This window comes from Rhamphochromis longiceps, linkage group LG12 (assembly GCF_057381845.1).
Source record: "Rhamphochromis longiceps isolate RC_006_pf linkage group LG12, R_longiceps_female_GT1.1, whole genome shotgun sequence".
NCBI lineage: Eukaryota > Metazoa > Chordata > Actinopteri > Cichliformes > Cichlidae > Rhamphochromis > Rhamphochromis longiceps.
Window position 1 is genome coordinate 19,282,663 of NC_140568.1, and position 17,219 is coordinate 19,299,881.

At 41.3% G+C, this 17,219-nt stretch overlaps 2 protein-coding genes across 2 annotated transcripts in view; one reads left to right on the forward strand and one right to left on the reverse strand.

Annotated features, from left to right (window-relative positions):
* Positions 1-12,429, reverse strand: part of glt1d1 (glycosyltransferase 1 domain containing 1) — a 42,129-nt gene extending 29,700 nt beyond the window's left edge. Inside the window, exons 1-6 of the mRNA XM_085425081.1 lie at positions 12,029-12,429; positions 11,457-11,608; positions 11,206-11,311; positions 8,055-8,106; positions 6,978-7,014; positions 6,487-6,543 (exon numbers count right to left, since the gene is read on the reverse strand). Of these exons, the coding sequence (XP_085281207.1) occupies positions 6,487-6,543; positions 6,978-7,014; positions 8,055-8,106; positions 11,206-11,311; positions 11,457-11,608; positions 12,029-12,096 (472 nt within the window). The 5' untranslated portion in view covers positions 12,097-12,429. The remainder of the gene's footprint in view (positions 1-6,486; positions 6,544-6,977; positions 7,015-8,054; positions 8,107-11,205; positions 11,312-11,456; positions 11,609-12,028) is intronic.
* A 179-nt stretch (positions 12,430-12,608) lies between these two features.
* Positions 12,609-17,219, forward strand: part of slc15a4 (solute carrier family 15 member 4) — a 30,537-nt gene continuing 25,926 nt past the window's right edge. Inside the window, exons 1-3 of the mRNA XM_085425080.1 lie at positions 12,609-12,843; positions 13,035-13,666; positions 16,508-16,800. Coding sequence (XP_085281206.1) covers positions 13,088-13,666; positions 16,508-16,800 — 872 coding nt within the window. The 5' untranslated portion in view covers positions 12,609-12,843; positions 13,035-13,087. The remainder of the gene's footprint in view (positions 12,844-13,034; positions 13,667-16,507; positions 16,801-17,219) is intronic.

A 17,219-nucleotide genomic window follows, 5' to 3' on the forward strand; every position in this document is an offset into this window, starting at 1 on the left:
TGCCATAATCGAGCAGCCCTACCTGTAGCTGATATTTGTGCGGCAGCTAGTTGGGCATCACCGCACACTTTTGTGCTGTTTTATCGGTTGGACGTTACAGCCCCTTCGGTGGCTCATGCTGTCCTTTCTGCTGGGTCTACCACTCACTAAGGACGTGGTGGTCCGATTCCGGTTCGGTGGCTGCTCTGCAGGGCGTGTATATACACTCAACAAAAATATAAACGCAACACCTTTGTTACTGCTCCCATTCCCCATGGGATGGACGTAGAGACCTAAAATTCATTCCAGATACACAATATAACCATCCCTCCCAAACAGTGGTCACAAATCAGTCCAAATGTGTGGTAGTGGGCACATCTGCCATATTGAGATAATCCATCCCACCTCACAGGTGTGCCACATCAGGATGCTGATCTGACATCATGAGTAGTGCACAGGTGTACCTCAGACTGCCCACAACAAAAGGCCACCCTGGAATGTGCAGTTTTTTGCGCTATTGGGGGTCTGGGGACCCAGAACCGGTCAGTATCTGGTGTGACCACCATTTGCCTCATGCAGTGCAACACATCGTCGCATGGAGTCTATCAGATTGTCAATTGTGGCCTGTGGAATGTTGGTCCACTCCACTTCAATGGCTGTGCGAGGTTGTTGGATATTCGTGGGAACTGGTACACGCTGTCGTATACGCCGGTCAAGCACATCCCGAACATGCTCAATGGGTGACATGTCCGGTGAGTATGCTGGCCATGCAAGAACTGGGACATTCTCAGCTGCCATCTGCCCTGAACAATGTGAACCATGATTCATCCGTGAAGCGCACACCTCTCCAACGTGCCAGACGTCATCGAATGTGAGCATTTGCCCACACAAGTCTGTTACGGCGACGAGCTGGAGTCAGGTCAAGACGGGCATGCAGTTGAGCGTCCCTGAGACGGTTTCTGACAGTTTGTGCAGAAATTGTTTGGTTGTGCAAACCAATTGTTCCAGCAGCTGTCTGGGTGGCTGGTCTCAGACGATCTTGGAGGTGAACCTGCTGGATGTGGAGGTCCTGGGCTGGTGTGGTTACACGAGGTCTGCGGTTGTGAGGCCGGTTGGATGTGCTGCCATATTCTCTGAAACGCCTGTGGAGACGGCTTATGGTTGAGAAATGAACATTCAATGCATGGGCGACAGATCTGGTTGACATTCCTGCTGTCAGCATGCCAATTGCACGCTCCCTCATTGCTTGTGGCATCTGTGGCATTTTGCTGTGAGACAAAACTGCACATTCCAGGGTGGCCTTTTGTTGTGGGCAGTCTGAGGTACACCTGTGCACTACTCATGATGTCAGATCAGCATCCTGATGTGGCACACCTGTGAGGTGGGATGGATTATCTCAATATGGCAGATGTGCCCACTACCACACATTTGGACTGATTTGTGACCACTGTTTGGGAGGGATGGTTATATTGTGTATCTGGAATGAATTTTAGGTCTCTACGTCCATCCCATGGGGAATGGGAGCAAAAACAAAGGTGTTGCGTTTATATTTTTGTTGAGTGTATGTCACATACTCAGTGTTGGGAAGGTTACTTTTAAAATGTATTCCATTACAGAATACAGAATACATGCCCCAAAATGTATTCAGTAACGTATTCCGTTACGTTACTCAATGACAGTAACGTATTCTGAATACTTTGGATTACTTAATATATTATCATGCTTTTTACAACAACGTGAATGTACTATTGCTGTGTGATTTATTACTATTACTGAAGGTCCGCGACTCCGAACTGTAGTAAAGGGACCTCTGACTAATACGGCGGGGTCCGTGTCGGCTTGTAGCCGAAAACTAGCTTTACTTTGTTGTGTGGGTCAACTTTTCTTGCGAGAGACAGAGAGAGGCATTGAAAGGCTGCTCCAACAGAACTTATTGTTTTCGGAGGAAAATACGAACACAGCGTACAGTCGAGTCTTAATAGCTTACTTACAACTGGGCTCGTCAGGCACTCTTCTTGGCTGAAGTGGTTATTATTATATTTACATGCTTCCAGCTCCCGTTTCTGCTCCATGACAGCTCATACTTTTCCTTTTTCTCCCTCCTCGTGCTCACAGACCCATAACGTGTATGGCAGTCCATTCTCCCTGCAACACGGACTACACTGCCCATGATGCTCCATTCTTTAGAGCTATGCTTGTAGCATTCCGCCTGTTAGCTTAGCACAACAACAACAACAGGCGCTCTCTCACCCAGGAAACACACAGTCGCAGAGAGAGAGAGCGTCGCCCTGTAACCATGGCAACCGTAACGCTGCCGCCTGGAACAACAGAACGTAGCTGTCAAACAAAACCCAAACAGTCCTGACCCGCGACAAAATGAAACAGGAAAGTACCGCAGTGTAATCCATTTATTTCAACAAAGTAACTGTATTCTGAATACCACCTTTTTAAACGGTAACTGTAACGGAATACAGTTACTCATATTTTGTATTTTAAATACGTAACGGCGGTACATGTATTCCGTTACTCCCCAACACTGCCCATACTTATGTGTTGTACCGAGTGAATCGACTGAAAGGGAACGAATAGTTATGTCTATAACTTCTGTTCACTGAAGGAGAGGAACGAGGTACAACACAAGGTGGCCCCACTGAGCAGTTTGGCTCGGTGAAGAGCGGCTATCGAACTGAGGGATGACTGTGATGACAGCGGCTATATGTGCAGGCGGGGCTGTGCGCGTGTCATCATACGTCATCTGCCTTAAAGCCGTGAATAAAGGTTTCTTCAGCCGCGACACGCGAGGGCGTGATATCCCATACTTATGTGTTGTACCTTGTTCCTCTCCTTCAGGGAACAGAAGTTATAGACATAACTATTCGTTATCCCTCAGTCCTTTATATTTTGCTTCCAAGAAGCCAGATTTGTAATTTTTTAAAGTGCTTTTCAGCAATAGCTCTCCAGGCTTTCTGAAGTTGTTGTTAAGTTGTTAAGCCACATAACCCCAACTTATGAATCACTCAAGCATAAAAAAGGTCCCCAACTCAAGGGATAAAACAGTGTTGTTTCGGCACATAACAGATAACTTAGCTTAGACAAATTTGAAATTGAATCTTTAACCTTTCTGTTTACAGCAAACTGACGCAAAAACATATAATTTGCTAACTTATCTTTAGTTGAATCTACATGTCAAAGATAACACAGTTTGACAGGCATAAAATACTATTTTTGCACCAACAATGTGATTTGCAAAGTGCTGTTAGCTGACAACTCGGCATATCTCAGTATGGTTTGCAGTGTGTCCTTAAACAATTTGAGGAAACTGGACAAGTGGAACACAAAAGAACAAGTGGCAGAACTAAAAAACAATCTTCAGCAGATGTTTAGCTTTCAAAAAGACATTTTTAAAAAATCCAGTAAAGACCAGAGGTATGACCTGAGAGAGGTCATACCTACCAGAGATGCATCTGGTAAGGAATGGGAAGGACAGCTACAGGCAGAAGATGGAGAACCAGCTTCAGCAAAACAACGTTGGTGAAGTCTGGAGAGGCCTCAGAACCATCTCAGGCCACAAACAGCAGAACTCTCTGCCTGGGAGGGATGTGAGGTGGGCAAATGAACTGAATCATTTCTTCAACAGACTTGATTCAACCATGAGACAGTCTACAACATCGGCTGCAGACTCACCCACCCCCACTGCTGCTGTTCCACCTCTGACACCTCAGACACTTCACACATCCTCTATTCACCCTGCTCACTCCTCCCCACCCCCAACAACAGCATCCAATACACACTCAACACAAGGCTCCAGCCTGTCTCTCTCAACCACCCAGGTTAGGAGGGAACTGAGGAGGATTAATGGCAAGAAGGCAGCGGGCCCAGATGGCATCAGCTCGAGGGTCGTCAGGTCCTGCGCGGACCAACTGTGTGGGGTGATGGAGCACCTCTTCAACCTGAGCCTGAGGTTGGGAAGAGTCCCACAGCTCTGGAAAACCTCCTGTGTTGTACCAGTGCCAAAGACTTCACGCCCCAAGGACCTCAACAGCTACAGACCGGTGGCTCTGACATCCCACCTGATGAAGACCCTGGAGCGGTTGGTCCTGGCTCAGCTTCGGCGCCTAACAAGCTCATCACTGGACCCACTTCAGTTTGCCTACCAGCCTGGCATTGGCGCGGATGATGCCGTCATTCACCTCCTACATCGTTCCCTCGCTCACCTGGAGACCGCTGGAAGCACTGTGAGAATCATGTTCTTTGATTTCTCCAGTGCCTTCAACACTATTCTTCCCTCGGTTCTGAAGGACAAGCTGGAGAACTCTGGAGTGGACCATCACCTCACTACCTGGATTTTGGACTACCTCACCGACCGACCACAGTATGTGAGGACTCAGGGCTGTGTGTCGGACAGGGTCGTCTGCAGTACGGGGGCCCCACAGGGAACGGTTCTGGCTCCGTTCCTCTTCACCATCTACACTGCAGACTTCTCCCACAATTCCACCCAGTGCTTCCTGCAGAAGTTCTCTGATGACTCTGCAATAGTCGGCCTCATCACTGATGGGGACGACAAGGAGTACAGAGGACTGACTCAAGACTTTGTGGACTGGTGCCAGCTGAACTACCTCCAGATCAACGCCAGTAAAACCAAGGAGCTGGTGGTAGACTTCCGCAGGCACAAGCATTCTCCACTGCAACCACTGAACATCCAAGGTATGGACATTGAGGCTGTGGACAGCTACAGGTACCTTGGTGTTCATCTGAACAACAGACTGGACTGGACTCATAACTCAGACGCCCTCTACAGGAAAGGGCAGAGCAGGCTGTACCTGCTGCGGAGACTCAGGTCGTTTGGGGTGGAGGGCCCACTCCTGAAGACCTTCTATGACTCTGTGGTGGCTTCTGCTATCTTTTATGGTGTGGTCTGCTGGGGCGGCAGCATCTCTGCTGGGGACAGGAAGAGACTGAACAGGGTGATCCGAAGGGCCAGCTCTGTTCTAGGATGCCCTCTGGACCCAGTGGAGGTGGTGAGTGACAGGAGAATGGCGGCTAAGCTGTCATCCCTGTTGGACAACGTCTCCCACCCCATGCAGCAGACTGTGACAGCACTGAGCAGCTCCTTCAGTGGGAGACTGCGGCACCCACGGTGTGGGACAGAGAGATTTCGCAGGTCTTTCCTCCCCACTGCTGTCAGACTCCACAACAAAGACTTTAACTGAACAAACACACACATCCACACATGTGCAATAACACTAAGTGCAACAATCTTTTCTGGCATCGTTGTATTTTTACTCAGTTGTATATAGCATTCGTATTCTATTTTTATCTTATTGTATATTTTTATTCTATTTTATTCTACTGTATATAGTATATTATTTTATTCTATTCTGTACAGCTGTGTACTGTATTTATTCTTATTGTATTCTAATTTTTGCGTCATAACTTTTGCACTGTCCACTTCCTGCTGTGACAAAACAAATTTCCCACGTGTGGGACTAATAAAGGTTATCTTATCTTATCTTATCTTATCTGGTAATTTACTGTTCATTGAAGCCTCATCAGAAATGGTGTCAGTTGAAGGCTGGCTGACAAGAAGCCATTTATAAGGAATGGAAACAAGGAGAAAATTACACAAGAACGCAACTGAAAATCAATGGCAAAGGGTCTATTGGAATGATAAACCCAAATATGACATTTTTGATTAATTATTGTCAATACATTTAGAGGAGGTAGGAGAGAGGCAGCGTACAACAGTGCGTGTCTACAGCCATCTGTAAAACACAGTGGAGGCTCTGTCATGGTTTGCGGCTGCATTTCACCCAGAGGTGTTGGGGATCTCCTTAAAATCGATGGAATTATAAACACAGATTTTGATCAGTCATGCCACACGACACCATCTGGAAAGCACTGCCAATGCATTAAAAGCATACCTGGATAAGGAAAACTCACTGGATTAAGCTCCCCAGAGCTTCGACCCCCAACATTATTGAAGCAGCTTGGGATCATATTTGTAACAAACAAAAGAAAAAGCAGAAACATCCAAAGAAAAGCTTTGAATGTCCTTCAAGAAGCCAAAGGATACTTACAGAATTTCCAAGATAGCTTGAGAGAGTTCAGACTTGAAGAATTAAGGTAGTGACACCAAACGTTGACTTTCAAGCTTATAAGAATTGTATGAACTCTGTAATTGCTTTATACTTTACTGTATATTATAATATTTCCATATATGCACACGTTTCAATAAATTGCTACACCTACTTCACATTTCCCTAAAGAAATGAGGGGTAGCTCAAGACTTCTGCACACTACTGTGAACATAATTTCAATATTTTCTTTAAGGCCTTCCATTACAAGAAATAATAATATTTTTTATCACTTTGGATAAATAACTGATTTTCCACCATCATCAAACAAAATATATATAAAAAAGACCGTCTAAAAAGAAATCTTCCACTGTCAATTACACATTTTGCAAAGTGTACCTGGAATGATGACAACCTGAAGCACTAATAGTACCTGAGCTCCTCAGGAATTCAGTCCAGCAGAATTTCTCAGTAACGTCTGTCTGGATGCCTGTAATATAAACACAGAGACAGCCATAGTGAACTTCATAAAAAATAGTGCAAAGTGCTCCAAATTATCAGTGATCCAAAATACAATTTTTGTGTTCTGTGTAAAAAGCACTTCAGCATGATCACTCTCTGGGGACAAGCCTGAAAATTAAGCGTTCACTGGTTTGGGCTCAGCCATGCAGCTGGCCCGGGGGCTCTTGTCTAATCTATGAAGGGACACTATTTGCCAAACAAGGATACCGGTGGTAAACAACATGGAAGAGAGATTTGGGCTGTCCTACATGGTACGGTGGCCAATGGCAAGAGCAAACACAACTCTGTACTGCAGAAAGTATGATAATGGAGGGAAAATGTCAAAGCTGATTAGTGCAACACTTCAATGGTGAGTCAAGGATGCACAGCATCAGGCGAGGATGTCCATCCTGCAGAACTTACCTTGAGGCTGGACGTAGATTTTGCTGCTTTGGGACACCTTCAGAGGAAAAAAATAAAAAAGAAGTGGTTAAAACAGCTAACAGAACGCAATCAGCAATTATTGGCAGCGTTTGTTTATAGAAATTACATTTGATTATCACCACCTGTGCTTCTCTCTTTTTTTTATGTCCGACAATAGGGACAGCCATTTAAAGCTCTTTGTGTTCTAAGCATATTTAAACAGAGTACTAACTTTAAAAAGAGACTCAGGAAAGCAGTCGCTAAGATAATGCGGGTGCCGCAAAATAAATCAGAGGGGACGGGAAAGAAATTGACTGGATGTTATCACACCAGATCCATCCGCTATGTGTGTTTTCTGTCGCAATAAAAAGCTTGGCGATGCCTCTCAGTGCCTGTCCTGTCTACCAGCTGTCAGCACTAAATGGCAGAGATAAAGCACTCCACTTGCCTCAATCTGCAGCCTATGGCTGGAATCTAATCTGAAAATAAAACACTGTAATATTGTTTTAATGCCAGACTATTACGGGACAGGGCAGGATATTGTGTTTGTATAGTCAGAGCCCTTCTGCTGTATTTATTGACGCTGTCATTCTCCTGCCGTCTGCAGATGTGCTGTAAAAATGTAAACAAAAACTTTCTCTCTTATTATAAGCTGCAATTAAGCAGACAGAGTAAGAATCTGGGGGAATTGAAATACATGAACTGCGGCCAAACATAGGGCATGTGTGAAAAAAGTGATATCTGCATGTGTAACCATCATGCGTCAAAGTTTAAACTGCATGTCAAATGGCTGGACAGCCCCACCTGAAAGCCCATCCCTCCTCCCACTGGGGGAGGGGGCATTTTTTGTAACTTTCTGCAACTATCAATCCAGAATTTACAACTTCTGGTTAGATGTGCAGAGATGAGGGAAAATAGTAATTCTTCTTTTCTCCCTTTTGTCACTAAATTTCATGTGTTCAACCCAATGCAACACTATCAGCGGTCCTCAGAGAGATAGCCTAAAATGTGCTCGACTCAACTGAACCACGAATTACTTCAGTCAGTGTATCAAAAAACATAAGCGCATAATCATACCAAAAATAACTCTGCCTCTTCTTTCAGTTTGTCAGTAAATGCAACAGCAAACCTGATTGGGAACAAAGAAACACTTCATTATCACTGCTGTGCGAGGCATTTCAGCAAAACAAGAATTTTCACTATAGGCAGTAAATTATAGCCTTTTACAAGTCATAATGATTTTGACAACAATAAAAGGGGGGAAAAAGCTGTGCTAACAACACTAAAACACAGAAATCTGCAGGCAGAGCAGTATGAGAGCAGAAAAACTGCTTGTAGCTCGAAGCGAAAGGATTTCAGTACAAAAAGAGAAAGAATACAAGCTGGAAAATGAAGGGAATGTAGAGCAAAGAAACAAAAACGAAACAAAAAAACTGAAAGAAGATACTAATTTTCATTTGTAAGTGTGCATTATTAAATGGGCAAACAAGCCCTGGGCAGTGATGGGACTTTATGATCAAGGTTGGGATGAGATGGCACTAATAGTGGGAGGCGGGTGGATTGAGATGTTGACCTTGGGTCAACACACCTGAATCACATGATTAGTTCGTTACCAGCCCTCTGGAGAACTGCAAGACATGTTGAGGAGGTTTAGCCATTTGAATCAACTGTGTTGGATCAAGGACACATCTAAAATCTGCAGGACACATCTAAAATCTGCAGGACACCGGCCCTCGAGGCCTGGAGTTGCCCACCCCTGCTCCAGAGGTCTTTTTCTAGATTTACTGCCATCTACTTTAATCAGCTAGAAAACTGAGACACTTAAGTGTGATGTCGGCTTGGATTAGAGCATAAAATTTAGATTAGCCAGATTAGCCATTAGCCTGCTAAACTAGTGGTTAGCTTGAATTCTTTCAGTCTTATTCTTTCCATAGATTGTTTATTAAAGATGGACGTAGTCTCAGTAGTTTGCGAGGTCGTGCTTTGAAGCCATTTTGGTATTTTGAACCTGGACATGATGAGGGAGGCGTGGACCTGACTGATAAACTAAAGGACGCTGCACAACGATTCAGGAGGAACCTCTCAGCCATAAGGTAGCTATGTCAGCAGAGCACACGCTGCTTTATCCTCTTGTTTGACTTTAATTGGGAAAAATTTGCAAAATCAACATCATGTAGTTTCCAGTAAGATTTTAAATTAGCAACTGAGTCTATAATCAGCAAACTGTTTACCTTTTAATTATTTTTACTTTTAATTGTATTTATTAAATTGTTTTACATTGATTTATTTAAAAAAACAAAAACAAAACCCAAATAAAAAGATTTGGATCAAGAGGTTCGAGGGTCTATGCTAATGATGTGCAATGCCACTGATTTTCTTTTCGATACCAAATAAAATTCCGGTACTAAATAAGGATAATAAACTTAATGTGTTTGGAAAATCAAAACAAAAAGTAGTGTATTTCCAATTATACCTTTATAATGAATACAAGACATCAGACTACTTGTTCTTATTGTTTAATTATGAAGAACAAACAAAAAAAAAAAAACCCCTGAAAACTCAACACCTACAGTTTACAATATTCAATTAACAATCAAAAATTAATATGAATGATTAACAATAATAAAGCTGAGGAACATTTTATTAATACATGTTATTATCTATCTTACATATGAAATATTTTAAGTTGAATTTGTTATTTTTTAAAGCCTACAATGTCTGTTTTACTGCAAGTAGGCTGTATATTTAATGACACCTACCCAATATAATCATTTTAAAAGCTCTACAATTCTAATAAATGGGATTTCATAGTTTTAAGGATGCGGAGAATTCCCACCACTTATACATCAACACAAAGCCTAAGCCTAGATGTAAGTCACTTTCCAAAATTTAGCAAAGTGCTACACGCAGGTGACGATTTAGGCGTAATATCATTACTTTCATTTTGTTCTTGTGAATCATAATCTACAAATTCACTCCAAATTGCAAAAAAAAAAGAATGAAAATCAATTCCAGAATATAAATATCTGTTATTGGTGGAATCAATGTTTAAGTATCGATCTACACACCGCTAATCCATGCAAACAGCTGTCTCGTCCCCTCCTGATCATTAGAAAGAATTCTGACTTGAAGCTATGTCCATCCTTTAAATACAGTCTATGATTCTTCATGCCCCAGAGGCCAGAAGATCTTGTACAGAGCCAGAGTTTTTGTGGTGTTTTTTTTTTTTTTTTTTACCCCCAGTGAAAACCTGGAATTTATGTATTGAAGGAAAAAAATATTTTAAGCTTATATTCAGACAGCAGTGTTACTTGTGATTTGTTGTTATATCCAAGACTGAATAAAATACATAAAAATCACATGATTAGTGGATTAGAAGCTTTCTCATTTCATGTGAATAATTTTAATAAAAGATATGAAAGTGGTGACATTTACTTCCTGCTCGCACTTCAGGTTGGAGACATCTGAATCAAACCTTTATAAAAAGGAAGTTGGCAAAAATATGATATGACACATTACTAACATACTAGATATTAAACATGGATAAAGTCATGATTAATGATAACTGTCAAATTTGATATAATCAGCAGGTCCTTCTCATGGGAGACATGTTACAGGGTATTTCCTGTAATGAGCAGTCCTCTTGAAATGACACTCCAAAAATATAATGCATACATGATTAACGGCATGAATGAATGAATATTGATGAGATTTTATTGATTGCAATGCACTTTTAAAAATCTTCTCAGTGACGTAACGCACTGTAGAAACAGAGCAGAAAGAAAGGCCTGCATCCGACTTGGTTGTGGAAAAGCTTCCCTGCATTGAGTTTGACCTCAGTGCTTTGCAATGCACAAATGTAATAAACGCAAGAACTGATAAGCTTCTGCTAAATTGGACAATTTGAATTTCTTAGCTAGAACTGATTTTCCATTCCCACCTCTAATGCATCTGTGCTCCTTGTCCTATCGTAAGACGCTAACAAATGTGCTGTAGATGCAGCCTCCTAGTCTAATTAACAAAGCCAACAGATGATGCTGATATCACATTATTTATAATGTAGACTCTTTTGCAAATTGTGACTTTTCCGTTATTTTAAATGAAACTTTTCCAAAATCATTTTATAAATGGTATGGAATATGTATGATATGAAGGACTAAAGTTCATGTACTAAGTTTGGAGCCATCCGGAAGTTTTAAAATAGGAATTTGTAACAGTACAACATCACCTGGCTTTCAGTAGCACCTGTTCCATAACCACACGCTTCTGCTCCACTTTCACATCTTCATTTATGTCTGTGCCGCCAAAGATTACGCCAAAGGGTATTTCAATATCTATTGTAAAGAACAGACATAAAACAAAAAGGCAATGTGGGACTGAAAGCTGTACATTTGAAGACCCATTATGTGACAGCAAAAAAGAAAACGGATTTAAAGTATACAGCTGATAAGTAGATGATATAACAGCAAGTCAGTTTACCCATGAGAAGTCTGCCCGCTTTGAAAAGATGAATAGCCAGTGCAGCTTCAAACTTGGGATGTTCAGAGACCAGATTTACCACATCAGCAGGAGACTGAAACTCTCGTGCGTCTCTGAGCTCGCAAGTGTGTCCTGCTGACTCAATGTAGGACCTAAAACATAAAATTAACATTTGCTTATGGAAGGCAGGAAGGAAGACTGAGCGGTTGAGCAAATTCATAATGGTTAAAGCCAGGAAACGTCTTCCGCTATTTTAGCTATTTTAACATGAAACTGTAGACGGACAAGTGTTACCAATCACATTAAATTAAGCTCAGTTCCTGTTAAGAACAGAAGCCAAGGTCACCGGCAACACCCGTGTTTACTGCTACTCATCTTAAGGTGTCTCATTACACGATAAGGTTTGTATTTGGAGCCAACTTGTTACACTTATTTCACAGTGAAGTGATTTTACCAACAACACTTGCCCTGATGAAGTTAAATACTCCGTTATTGCGTCATAGTGTCACGCGCTAATTAATGAATCATACCAGCTATAAGAACCAGCTACACTTAGCAACTATGTTTGTTACCTTATTCTCTCAGCTGTAGTATGGTTCCCAGTTTTGGGGTTGAGACAGGCAAGGAAAAGTAATTTCATATCTCCTATGAAAGCAGGGCTGACGTGCTAATTAGCTACTTAACGCGAAATATTCGCGAAAAGCTGACGGCACCGATCGGGATATCTGCGTTTCAATGAGCTCGCTTAGCCGAGCTCCAATTACATTTCCTTGTCCGTAACTTAACACGTAGCAGCACCTAAGGGCAAGGCTGGTTCATGTTAGGGTTGCAAACAGACCGTCTAATGTAGTGCACCATGCTTGTAATGTTTACAAGTCCGTCTTCTATACGGCCCCCTGGAAACATGACTGTAAGCGGCGAAGTGCTGCCAGCCAATTTCACTTCATTTTCTTCTTCCTTTTTTTTGTTATGCCCATCCCCAAACCCCAAACCCTGTTGGTTCATGTTATATAATAACAGAATCAGCCGTAGCCAAAAAAAAAAAGATTAAATTGCACTGCAGTGCCACTTCCTTCTCCCCTTGCTTAGCTCTGCGTAAGCGGAACAAATCCCTATATCACATGGATGGTGTTGCGCGCCTCGATTTGCAGTACCCGTCGCGTAAGTTTCATTTTCAGATCGTCTCCACAGCAACGCAAGAGTGACAGCTTTTGACTGAGCTATGTGTCACGCGACAGAACTGTGACATTGTTTTTCTGTTGACACCCAGTTCTCTTTTCATAAAGTTCAGCTTTTAGACAGTACAAACGAAACATTTGAGCGGTTAGTATGATCTAGATTGATGGAGACAACCGAAGACCTCTGGGACGTGTTTCTGTCATTAAAGGTAAGGTAATGAGAAACTTTAACAAGCTGATGTGGTGTTTAAGCTAGCTTACTTCAGGTTTGTAATAAGCTAAAAACCTATATGACAAGAAAATGGGCTCTTTGACAATTTAGATGTTGTGAATCCGGTACAGTTTTTTGTGTTTGTGCTGCGGTGTCACCGTTTGGTTTATATTTGTGTTTTATCTTCAGGTTTGAACTCTTAAAAATAAGGAAGAAACTCCATTCCACTAAGTTGGGCGAGAATGGCTAACAACAGGGACGCCAATGAGAGCACCCCTCTTTTGGACTCAGACACTGAGAGCAGACCTTCACCACCGTCAGTCTTCGAGGGAAGAAGACTGGCATGTGCGGCCATCCTGCTGGCCGAGTCACTAGAGAGGATTGCTTTCTATGGCATAACGTCAAACCTGGTTCTTTTTCTGAATGGTAGTCCTTTTTATTGGGAGGGCACTCAGGCGAGCCAGGCACCACTCATGTTCATGGGAGTAACTTACCTGATTTCACCATTTGGAGGCTGGTTGGCCGATGCATACCTCGGAAAATTCTTGACCATTGCTGCAAGTTTGGTTCTGTACATTTTTGGCATGCTGTTTTTCCCTTTTATTTCAAACGAGGGCACCAGGATACACCTGTGCGGGGAAGAAATGGCATTTCCTGTGCAGCCTGCTGAGTGTCTGAACACAAACGTTACCACTCCAAAAAACGTTACCTGCCCCATTCGTGCCCCATATTGTGGCCCAGCAGTCTATGGTGGACTTTTCTTAATTGCCTTAGGTGTGGGTACTGTGAAGTCTAACATCACTCCATTTGGGGCAGATCAGGTAGAGTATAAACAGCACTACTACGAGTTATTACAGTTTGTATTAATTAGTTAATACCTGGAATTTCCTGTTACCAGAAGGCTATAACCTGAACCATTAGCTTTCTGGAATTGGCTTGTATAAAATATGTAGTGGGGACATCAATGAAGTCAGACATGTGATGGGACTTTAGCTGCGCCATGACATTTCTCTGAGACATGCTCTTGATTATCATGGCTACTCATGGCTGTCACCATTAAAAACTAAACATTTTGAAGCATCTTGTAGAATAGACAACACATCTCTCTGGAACACATGCACAAACGGAGACATTTATAAACACTTCTTCAATTGTTCTTAGTTGGTAATAAGAAGTGAAACACACATCTGTCAGTTTAGTATCAAAATTATCTAGAGGGCCCTCCACAACATGCAATCATGGAAGTGGGAAAGTTCATCAATGGGGTCATTGTTTCTCAGAGTTATCTAATCAGGAAAGGATAAAATGTTTCAAGGGGAGCTGGCAGACTGAATATGATTAGTGCAATGTTATGTTCAAATACACAACACACAAAAGACACTGCTTTTTTTTTTTTTTGGTAAAAGTCCACTAACCTTAAAGCAAACGCAATGCACCATGAGGTTACTTTTTCCTGCGTACTGAAACTGAAAGTTTTACCTCATACAGACAAAATTTTCCCATTAGTGATCCTCCAACTGAAAGTCCTTGGTGCGTGGGAGATTTGAATATTTAAGAGAAACAGAAGAGTCCCTGTTAAAATTGGCCTCATTCCTAATAACGACACCCTCTCACAGCGTAAAAAAATTATCATACTGATTGTTGTGATTTCCCCTTTTAAATACAGTGCATTTGCATGAAAAAAAAGGTTTGTGACCTCTTTGGAATTACCAAACCTGGACTTGCAGTTTTGTCAGTCATGATACTTGGTCTGATCTTCAGTGACAATTGTAAAGAAACACAATCTGACTGAACATATAGCACAAAAAGTTGGATTTATATTATTTTATTGTTTGTAGCAACTCGTTGTTGAACCTCCTTTAGCAGCTACAGCTTTCACATGGGGGCTGTTTCCGGTAGCTGCTCATAAGACGATTTAATGTTTGTTTGCTAGTTCACCCAACCTTTCCTTTAAAACACAGACAGCTGCTCTTTAATTCAGTGATAACAAGCTATCCAAACAATGATGTTGGTTCAACCAGACTTTAAAGTTGGGATGATGGTGTTGTCCACCTTTTGATAAATCTCTTCATGCATCACTGATCTAGAAATGTCATTAAAAATTTGTAGATCTTCTAAGCTTTCCAACTAATGGCCGGGTCTGGTTGTTTTGCTAGTAGTGTGTTTTCCCTTGAACCCTGTTATCCAGTTGTGGAAATATCTACAGGTGTTACCACTCGGAGACAGATTTATTTTAATTGTAAATATTTCATTAGTTTTATTTTGTGTTGAGAGTTTATTCATATTTAGTTGAATTTTCATTATGTAGGGGTATTTGTCAGGGAAATATTCAAGAAATTTAGAAGAAGTATCACTATAAAAACACAATTTCTGTGTCATGTATTCACACTACACCAAAACATTCTAATGTGTGTTGCTCTGACAAAGACTAAAACATATTTCCTCTTGTAGTTTCCTACTTTTTGCGTTAAGTTTAGTTTTTATTTCAGGTAACTTAAATGTTTTTGTAACTATAGTCTTGCTTCAGGTCTTTAGAAAAAAGCTTTTATAGCCTTTTGTAGCTTCATATATCTCTAAATGCTTTTACAATCGAGAGGGAGGTGTTCATCGTTTATGTTAACAATCAAAAGTCAGACTTTTATGCCTTTTTTATATGGGGGGCACCCCAACAACCACCCAGCATCATTTTCTTAATTGGATACCACTGAGGTTCACACAGAGTTGCGAGTTTAGTTAAGTTGTGTTTACTATAATTGTGACCTATATGAAGCCTGGACAACATTTTATGATTAATCATTGCAGAAATCCCAGTAATTTCAGACAACTGACAAGAATTTATTTTTCCAGCTATGCCATGAGGGAATTACTTTCATAACTGACTCTGCACAAATGCACTGATGAACCCCAGAAAAATTTATGCTGAATATATTGACCTTATGTTCAGCATGTTTTAGCTGTACCAGCATCTTTTGTGCTTGTATATAAGCGACATATCCATCAGGAATTGAGAAAATCTTTTCACTCAAAAGAATAACTGTATGTGGGATGGATCGGATGATAATATTATGTGTTGGCATAGACAGCTATTGAAGCGTTACTAAGCCAATATTATAACCTTTAATTGTAACCTTTTAAAGAATGCTAAAAACTACAATAAGCAGATAAAGAATAAAGAAAACGTTGCTTCTATTGTTCTGCTCATTTCACTCAGCTGAGATGATAAAATGATAAAGTTATTATAAAGTTTGCACAGTATTGCTATGTATATTTTACCATAAATGTGGCAAACGTGTTGACTCATGCAAATTGGTATTCAGCTTGTGATCACTGTTTCTCTTTGTTAGTGACAGTTCACGGTTGTGTTTTGATCATTTTAGGTTTTTACAAACTGTACTTTGTACTATATGTTATAGCTTTGAGTCATGCAGCCATAGTTTAAATCAATTTAAACCCTGTTTCTTGGCTTTGAAACCTAATCTTTTATATCAGACGACTTGTGACTTCACTTATTTTTTTATAACAATCAGATGCTGGTAGTTAACTTACAAACTCATGACAAACCACTGTTGCAAAGTTCAGAGTACACTTACTCTTCTTACACGCTCTTTTTGTTTGGATTAAAGAAAAGAAAAAACGTCACCCTGTGCTTTGTGTGCTCGCAGGTCAAAGACAGAGGACCAGAGGCCACTCGCAGATTTTTCAACTGGTTCTACTGGTCTATTAACTTGGGTGCCATTCTGTCACTGGGAGGTGTGGCCTACATCCAGCAAAACGTTAGCTTTGAGGTTGGCTACATCCTTCCTACTGTGTGCCTTGGGATCTCTTTCCTGGTCTTTCTCCTGGGGCGTATGGTTTTCATCAACAAGCCCGCAGATGGAAGTGCCTTTACTGACATGTTCAAGATCCTGGCTTTTGCCTGCTGTTCACAGAAACCAGTGGAGCCAAACCTGCTCCGGTAAGAGTGACATTTCATACAGTAATTAAATACATATACAAACAAAGCACACCCAGATCAGTCTCAGTGGGACAGCTTCCTAAAGTAGTGTAGTGACGTTAGTTGGATGGTGACTGTGAACCAGTGGAATAAAATGGCTCTATTTTATTGGTAGAGCTTTATGTTAAAACCTCCTTTGATCCACCTGTATAATTCTTTTTTTTCCCCCATTGGTTCAGGCATTCATCTTCGTTCCATGTGGTTAAGTTATTCTGAAGTGCGGATACTTGACTTTGAACCAAAGTAGCACTATTAGCTCATAAACTTGACATTGAATATTTTAAGTTGGGCAGTCCTGCTGCCTTTCAAGAATTTCTTATTAAGACATTTTCTCCAGAGATTGGGATTATAGGCTTTAGAAAAAAAGTTTCTTTCATATC